The sequence below is a fragment of the Opisthocomus hoazin genome, chromosome 11 (genome assembly GCF_030867145.1).
Source record: "Opisthocomus hoazin isolate bOpiHoa1 chromosome 11, bOpiHoa1.hap1, whole genome shotgun sequence".
In the NCBI taxonomy this organism is placed as follows: Eukaryota; Metazoa; Chordata; class Aves; order Opisthocomiformes; family Opisthocomidae; genus Opisthocomus; species Opisthocomus hoazin.
In genome coordinates, this window is record NC_134424.1 from 9,408,191 (window position 1) to 9,417,506 (window position 9,316).

General features: G+C 46.9%; 1 protein-coding gene across 1 annotated transcript in view; it reads right to left on the reverse strand.

The window, feature by feature from the left end:
* Window positions 1-8,959, reverse strand: part of PTPRG (protein tyrosine phosphatase receptor type G) — a 412,574-nt gene extending 403,615 nt beyond the window's left edge. The window contains exon 1 of the mRNA XM_075432501.1: window positions 8,649-8,959. Coding sequence (XP_075288616.1) covers window positions 8,649-8,733 — 85 coding nt within the window. The 5' untranslated portion in view covers window positions 8,734-8,959. The remainder of the gene's footprint in view (window positions 1-8,648) is intronic.
* Window positions 8,960-9,316: the final 357 nt, after the last annotated feature.

Genomic DNA, 9,316 nt, shown 5'->3' on the forward strand with positions numbered 1-9,316 from the left:
ACATCCACTGAACAGCAGACTATTTGGTTCAGCACTGAATCCAATAACAATCTAGAAGTCATACTAGGCAAACAATCAACATGAGCTTTCTTGCTGTGGCAGAAAAAAAGGCCACTGAAAATCCTTGGACAAACAGAAAGGGCAATAGCATCACACATATGCGATATGAGTAAGACCAGTGTCCAGTTCTGGTGTGCACCTTACTAAAAATAATTTGGAAAAAAAATTGGAGAAAAGGCAAAAAAAGATTCCTATTGAGGACTGGATAAAATCTGACAGCAGAGGGCTTGTGGAGTTCAGGTCACCGAGTTAAGCAGGACATTGGGCCATGTTTTTACTGCAAAGTTTAAGTACTTTCATGGTAACAAAGTATTAGAGGCCTCTTTAACAGGGAAAAGTGAAACATACAAGACAGTTGTTAAAGTGGCTGTATATTTGCAGTTTGAGCTTCACAGCTACAGTAAATAATTCAAACCACCATGTTTTTGGTGGCTTATTTATTTTGGTAACTATTCAAGGAAAAGTTGGGTATTGATTCAAAATGGGAAAACACATAATTGATTTTAAAAAAAACACCTGTTGTTGACAGAAAATCTCACAAATACCTTTGCAACTGCCACAGCTTTGGCCAAAAAACTAGGTATAATGCAACAGAACAATTCCAAGGACTGATATGCATGACAAGCATCCTCCAAAAAGCCAGAATTTTAATGGAGGGACTGGACAACTCTGCTTCACAGCAAGCAGAATCATACAAAGAGGTGCGTTTGCATTTCACCACACAGTAAAATAAAAACCCTGCAAGAAGCATGAGGACATTATCAAAACTGTGCACCTTTGACACAGAGCCAGCCCATGGAAATACTGAAAATAACATGCCCAGTCATTTCTCAGAATAATGTTGTGATGAGGGCTATGGTGCAAATCCTCACCTGACAAAAGCTGCCACAGAAACAGTAGCATCAATTTTGCTATGACAATTTGCAGCAGCTGAGGACTTACCATTATGCCAAGACAAAACATTATAAACTTGCACATTTTGTGCCCCAGGTTTTCAAAGATAACAATGAATTAATTCACAGTAAACAAAAGAGAAGCACTTTACAATGCATAAACAATGTAGTAAGAAACAATTTAAAAAGTCACAGTTTCTGAAACTGCTGTCACTGAGCCTGTACTTCTAACACTTTCTTAAATAACTAAAACTGCACCAAGGTGTTGCTTTGGAACACAAACAGTTATACAGAAGCCATATAATCTGATGCAAAACCCTTGGGCAAAGAAGAAAGGAAAAATAAACAACTAATTTTAGAACCTGAACACTCCATTAGCAGTTCTCACCAATTAAAATATGATGCAACTGCTGTCAACAGGCAAATTTTAGTTGTATTTTAAGCATGGATTTAAATACAAAATACACATGCTACTGTGCTATAAGAATAATTAGTAAGCTAGATGCAAGTAGCATGGAGGCCAGCAAGAATCATTCAACTGGTTCTCTCTGCCTACCTACTAAAGGGATGCAATGTTGACCAGACAGTCGTGTTGCACAAACCCCCACTTCTTCTTTGATTGCAGTAAATCTATACCATAACCTCCAGAAGTCTGAAAGCACCTTAAGAATCTAAATACCAATTAAAGTCTATCGAAAATTTAATCCCTAAATTCACTCATGATAGCAATGCATATCATTATTTGAAAGCTACTAGGTATCTTTCTTGTCTCAGCTTGGAGTCTATGGGGTGGGGGCACAGACACAAGAGTCTCATGCTGGGGCTCATGAAACTGAGGCTGATATAAACAGACATAAAGAGATTTAACAGGAGAGCACACCAAATTGACACAAAGGCGGGCTCTTGTCCTCAGTGGTGCAAGGGTTACTTCACAGACATCCTTGTTTTAAAGCAATGGAAAGAGGCTCAAAGAAAGTAACTTGCTTACTGCTTAGGATCAGCAACAGTCAGGACAGAACGGTTTCTATTTACCTCGACAGTAGAAAAATGGCTTATTCAGTGCGTTGGCACAAGTGATTCGACCTTCATACTCTACTTATCCAGTGCTCACCACTTGTTATGGTGAAGTCCTCTTCCACTCTGGGACAACTAACACTGCTTTCCAACCAGTCTGACAGACTGACCAAGGAACTCCAGGTTGAAGACTTCAGACTGCTAAAAAACAATATCAAGATTGTAGATGGTTTTATAGGAGCAAGGAAAGGGCAAGGCACTGCTTTGACTAACTCATGTATTACAGCATTTTCTACATCTCCTACAAGCCTCCTACAGGGACAGAAGATGGAAAGGGTGAAGTGTGGGAAAACTGAACAACTATCCGCTTTGCCTGCAAGGAATTATCAGATAGCTTTTCTTTACTGTCAGCAGAATAAACCGACTCACAACAGCAGAACTTGAACAGCACTGTGTCAGGGAGACGGGCACATTTTATTTCAAAAAGAGAACAAAACAGCTGCCACAAGACCAAATAACATCCCACATTTTGCTCCTAAATACCAATGCAGCTCTTCAGGGCTCAAGGTCTCATTCATTACATATCTGCAAGCAGAGAAAAGGATTTTTCAAAGCAGCTTTCCTAAGCTAAGCATCCAAGTCTCAAAACACCTCGATTTTCTTTAGAAAGGCCTCCATGCTATGAATGCAAAGTTCCTCAAAGCAGGCACTGGCACAGGATAAACACATTCAGGCATCACTGCAGCTTTTATGCATAGAAAAACTGCAACACCCACATCAATTGAGATTTTATGTGTCAGTACTGTTGGCAGGTGCACGATGCGGTCAAGTTTTAAGTTCTAGAAAATGGTTCATCATTATTCAAATGACTTGATAATTAAGAACGCTAGTACTTCAACTCCCAAGCAAACTTGGAGATGCATAATAAAACCACATTAAAAAAACAAGGCCATGTACTAAATGATTTTACTTTAACCATAGTTCACTTGAAAACTAATTCAAATTGCTGTAAGGTGAGCCCATTCAGTGTAATAAAAACATATCTAATAATGACTGCACAAACTTCTGAGTTTCCTTACTGCCCTGTGTCCTCCCTCCTCCTCCAGGCAGCTAAGGAGTTTATTCACCACCATTTCTTTCAGCTTCCCACTAATACTGCTAGCAATCAGGGAAAACGAAAACAAGAGCAATGCCCATGGAGTATTTCAGTATCTTCACTGCTGTGCTTGAAATCTGCACCCTCACTCATCTGTTCACTTTCTGGGTGGGAAGAGCCTCAGCTTAGGCTGCAAATATGTGACAGCTCAAGGCACAAACCAGGAATCCACTGCATCCTGGCAGCTGTGCCTCAACAAGACGACCGTACATTGCAAGGCAAGCATTTGAAGACACAACCAGTGGAGCCCCGATTCACCCGAGGCTACACCTGTCCTCACTGAAGTGGGGCAAGATCACTTTGGAGAGCCATGCCCCATGTTAGCAGCATTAAATGAAAGCAGCCAGTTTGACTTCCCCTGGGGCAAGTCATGCAGATAGATTATCTGTAGCCTACAACACAGATAACATGATCATCAGCACCACCACAAGATACTGAGTAATGGAAAAATTAACGCAACCAAGGGTCATTTTTTTGTGATTTTTTTTCCCTAAAGGTTTATTGACATACAAATGTAAAAACTACTTGTTTTCATCAAAAGTTATCTAGTTGGGCATCTCCAGTTGGCCATGTGCCAGGTTCCTTCATTTAGTATGAAAGCACGGACTAATTTATCTCTTCCTCCCTTGTTTTGCTTGCAACCCCTGCATGTCCCTACAAAGCCGATACAGGCCAATTCTTCCTGGGAGTAACTCTGGCAATCGATGCAGTCACATTCCTGTCAACCCAGTGCAAGAAGATGCAGGTCCGCAATTTTCACTTGGAAGAAACATTGACGGGAGTTTACCTCACCAAGAAGAGAAAAAATTGTAAAGATATTTTTTAGCAAGTAGTCCCCAGAATGGATATATCAAACCCTAAATTAACCCATTTGGTGGGGTTTTGGCGCATCCTCAGATGACTCCGTATCTTTTAAGAATATTTGTCTGACAAAATTCCACTTCCTAAGATACTTCAAAAATGTTTAGAATTAAACTTTAAGTAGGATGGCATGTAAATATAAATAATCACAATTTCATCAACACACAGGAGCAATTCTCATCTTTAAAAATGGAAGCACAGTAACTTATGCAAACAGATATTAGTGTAATTTTTTCATAATTTCTCAGATTAAAGTTATATATTAGCTAAAGTGCAGTGTCATTACTATACCCTTAGGCTTCAGAGCACATCATGCCACATGTTCATCTGGCTGCTAAATAGCAGCAACCAAATGATTAGCATTTTTTCCAATGACAGTTGAGATTAACAGTTTGAAGTAATTTCTTTAATTTAACTACGAAACTTCAACATTGAAATTAGAGTCAACGTTAGTAACATTTTATTTCAGAAAACTCCAAGTACGTCAGTCCTTGAGCACTGATCGTAAGATGGATAGTCCTCACTGTTATCTGTCTTTTCTTTAACTGGAAACAAACCCCAACTATTAAACTTGCACAACTTGATAACAGTACAGCTTTAACTTGGTGCACATACAGAACTTCAGACAACACTTTTCCATGCAAAGACCCAGAAACCGGGAGTGAAACCATCACCCTACTGAAATCAATAGGTTGTTTCTTGATGTTTTTTATGGTACCAAGCAGGACCTTTTTGTTCAGCAGAGGTTCCCAGCGCGGATGCAAGAGGGGACAGGTGAATGATATTTCTGTGCTAGACCCGCAGAAGTTCCTCACTGCTCTGACCAAGACATCCATTTTCTGAACAGGATCAAAACCCCTTTCATCCCCATTTCCTAGACAACACGGAGAGGAGACAGGGAATGAGAAGAGTAGTAACAGAAATTCTAACTCGTGCACGTAGGCAAAAATCCTGCTCGCTCTTCTAAGCAGAGCAATGTCCCCAGCCTGAATACAGGCTTTGTAGATACCACAAACACCCCAATATGACTGAGAGAATTCCAGTTACCCTCAAATTGTGTTCTTTTCTTTTTTGAATATATTGAAATACCTTCCTTCCATGATGCCTCTTTCTCCCTCCCTAACTTAGGAAGCCTCTTACTCCAGCTGTTAGTGCAGACGGCTCCTGTGACTACCTGAATACTTTTGAAAGCCGTGTCCAGGTTCTGTTAACCACGAACCAGCTCCTGCAAACCTGCTAATGCACAGCAAAGCTCTCCTTTGAGCTTTCCCCCCCAGAAGCGTACCAGCAAGCTCAGCTCTTACAGCCTGGGAGGGCTCACTTGACATTCTTTATCTGCAAGGACTCCATTAGCAACTTCCCGTAACATAAAGTATATTTTTAAAAGACACTGGAAATAAGGGATAATTAAAATGTAAGAAGTGTCATCTTCATAAAAGCCACAGGACTAAACAAAGTCTTGGAGGGCCCTCTCCTGTACGTTCCGTATTTCTCCACGTGCACAACGCACCTTCCGCTGTAAAACCTTTTATAAACAAAGCCAGTCTTCTCTGTACCTTTAAAAATATCTGAAGCAGCATTTCATTAGCTCATAGGGAAAAGCTCCTAGTGTATTTTTTTCCTCCAAGCAGAAAACGGTGACATGCAAAATTAACTCTTATCTCAGAACTATGAAGACTCAAAATCCAAAACCCATTTACAGACAGTTACCAGGTCAGCAATAATTTGATCCATTACCAAAGAGCTAATTTAGACTCAAGAATATGAATTTCATTTACGCATCTAACCTAAGAGAAAGCTAACAACTATCACTCCTTAGATGACAGGATTGTCACAGCAACAGCTAAGAACTGCACAAATGTGTACTTTTTCCTCTACAAAAAAAATTATTTATCCCTCTCTTGGCAAAGCACTGAGAAACTCCATAGTAAGGATATCATAGTAATGTTAATATTTACGTCTTACTGATTTTTGGTACTGTGAATTTAGATTAATGAGCAAACAGACCCCATGGAAACAACCTCTCTTACCTTGTCTTAGTTTGATTTATTAAGCAATGCAATTACCAGTGACAAGCCCACAGAGAAATGCACTAAACTTAACACTTCAGAAAGAGCAAAACCTTACCCACATATTTTTGTGCAAGAATGACCCCTTCCTCTTACTACAACCAAAGGAACAGCAACAAAAATACCTACTTAAACAGTGAAAACCTATTACAATCCTCCTAACAAAGGAATACTGCAAAGACTTATTTTCTACATGGTTCACTTATTGTTGCTGAACAAAGAAAAAATAGCCTTTATGTTTCTTCACAAAGTAAAGTGATTTGCAGGGGAGAAAATAAACAGTGACCTCTCAATTAGAGAGCTAGATATGAAGTAGAGGGAAGAAAGGTGCTTGTAAATTAACACATAAAGTAACAAATATCTTAATTCTCTAATCCTCTCTAGAAAATGCTACTAAAAGGTACTGAAACATTTGCGGTAGATACTAAACAGTTAATATCTGGCTGGGATTCCCCGCCAACACAAATTTCGATGATTTGCTATTGGATGTTGTCAGCACCAATGTCCTGTTACAGTCCACCGAGATCCTCCCTGCAGCTTTCCTGCCTCGGGCATCTCTGATGTACCGGATCAGAGTCTGGAGCGTTCCCGTTTATCATGACATTTCACTTACCACCCCCTCACACACCAGATATTACTGCTTTTCAGAAAGAGGCATGGAAAGAGTAAGCAAGTCACTGAGGTCTAACATGGTAGCTCTGTACGAAAACTAAACGCATAAAAGCCCTTCTGGAAAATAGTTTGCTTTCCAAGCAAACCTTTAGCGATCAACAGCCCTGAAACATTCCTAAGTCTTACACGGCTGCTTTACGGCTTCTAGCGCTGAAGAGCTTACCTACACACAACAAATGTCCATGGATCTACTACTACTCTCTGCTCGCATTCATCTTTATATTCAAACCAGAATGCAAATACTATCTGGTTCAAACACCACTGATCTAAATCAGCAAGTCGTATAATGCTGTCATATTAAACCTACATCACAGCTTGTTTTCCTGAAGCATTCCTGGAGCCTGCCTTCTAGATGTAATTACTGTACAATATATATCAGAACCAGAGAAAAAGGCTTCACTCTGAGGGCTGAAATTGAGAAGAAATCAATACAAAGAAGATAAATGTTTCTTCAACAGCTGCAGAGGTATTAACCCTCTCTCCAACTTATTTTCTTTTTGCTCCAAATCATTTTACATGTGAGAAGCTGCTGGAAGGACTGGGATACGGTGGGTCTACCTGCTTATCTCGGTCTTTGGGCTTAAAATAAAAGTGTATTTTAGGAAAAAAAAAAAGAAAATAAAAAGAAACAGAAGTGGAAGTTCCCATAAAGCCTCCAGAATTTACTCCTTTCTTTTCACACTTGCCCACCTGGACGCAGCCGACGACCCGGGCTGCACCGGGAGCCGCGGAAGCGACCGGAGGCGTCGCGGGGCCCGCCCTGCCCGCGGCCCCCGCACACCACACCCACACCCACCCCAGCTCGCGCCCCTCCGCTGCCACGAAGGGGCGAAGGGGGACGCCCAGGAGAGAAAATAAAAATGAAGGCACCACTTTTGGGGGTGCGGAGCCGTTTTCAGGAACATCCTTTCGGCCGCAGGTGGGGGGGGACAGGGACGGAACAACACCAACAACAGGGGCAAAGCCCACCGCGCCTCAGAGCTGCCGGGGGGGCTGCGCGCCGGGGGGGGGTGCGCGCGGCCCCGCGGGGGCGCCGGCGGCGCGACAGCGCCCCTGGCGGGCGGCCGGGGGCACAGCGGAGGCGGCGGGAGCCGGAGCCCCGCGCGGGCGCTGCAAGTTCCCCCGGGCCGGGGGGGACACGGCGGAAGGGGGGGGAATACGGGGTCGCGCCGCAGGGCGAGAAGCGAGCGCCCACCTGGCCCCTGCGTTTCGGTAGAGGACGAGAAGCGATGCACAGGCACACACCGTGGGGTGCGAAAGGGGGGGGGGCGGGGGGTGGAAAGCACAGTAGCCCCCCGACCGCATAACCCCTCTCCCACGGGTGCGGGGAGCCAGCCCCGGGTGCGGAGCGGGCGCGCAGCCCCGCGCACCCCCCTGCCCTGCCAAGGTCAGCGCGCCAGCACGGCGAGACACCCACCGCGGACACGAGTGGGGTGCGGAGGGTAGAGACCCGCGCACAACTAAGTTTTTGGTGGGGGACGGGGGGGTTGCAACGTGGGATAGGAGCGCGGAGTTACGCTCCCTGCGGGGCGGCGGGCGGCAGTCCCGCAGCACAAAGGGAGCCCCGCCGGCAGCCCCACGAAAGAAGGGCAGCGCACAAGGACACCCCCCCCACCCATCCGGATCCCCCCCCACGGCGTCGGGGGCTGCAATGCACCGAGGAGAGGGGACACCGCGCCGGGAGCGCGGAGCCGAGCCCATGCACCGCGCACGGCCCCACTCGCGGGCAGCGCTGCCCGCAGCCGGGAGGGTGCTGCGGGGCTGGGGGAAGCCCAGCGTCGGGGAGCAAAGGGCCCTCCCCGCAGCCACCGGCGCATCCTCCGCACTCACGGGGCACCCCGCCGGCACCCCCCGGGGGTCGCGGACACGCGTGGCGGAGGCACCGGGACCCCCCCCCCCCCCCCAACGGCCGCGCTCACTCACCGGGGAAGCACACCACATCATGGAGCACGGAGCTGGTGATTTTCAAGAAAAAGATCCACCAACACGGTTGCAGTAGCCTCCGCATGTCCAAAGCCGCACATCGAAAGGGGAGAGGGGCTAAAATAATTCACACACCGGGGAGGGGGGGGGGGGGGGGGGGAGGAAAAGAAAAGCCAAAACTTGTTGAAAATAAGTTTCTCCCCGCACCCCTCTTCCTGCGGGCGAAAGCGGGGGGCGGCTGCTGCTCGCTGCCTCAGCGGGGAAGCAAAGCCCCCGGCCGCGGGGCAGGGGAGGACGGCGGCGGCGGCGGGGCGCGGGGACCCCCCGCTCTGCGCGGCGGGGCGCGGGGCGGCGCGGCTCAGGCGGGCGGCGGGGCGCGCGGCATGCCGCGGACGGGGCGCTCAGAGCCGCCTCCGCGCGCGGGCGGGCGGGCGGCGGTCAGCCGGGGCCCCGGCGCGCTCCATCCTGCCGTACAGGAAGTGGCGGGCGAGCCCGGATCCTGGCGGAGACTTTAAAGCGGGGCGAGGGAGAGAGAGAGAGCGAGAGAGAGGGAGCGCGGCGCGGCGGCGAGGCGAGGCGAGGCGGCGGCGCGCCGGGCGCCCCGGCGGCGCGCCCCCGCCGCCCTTAAAGCGGCCGCGGCGGCAGGGCGGGGGCGCGCGCGCCGCGGG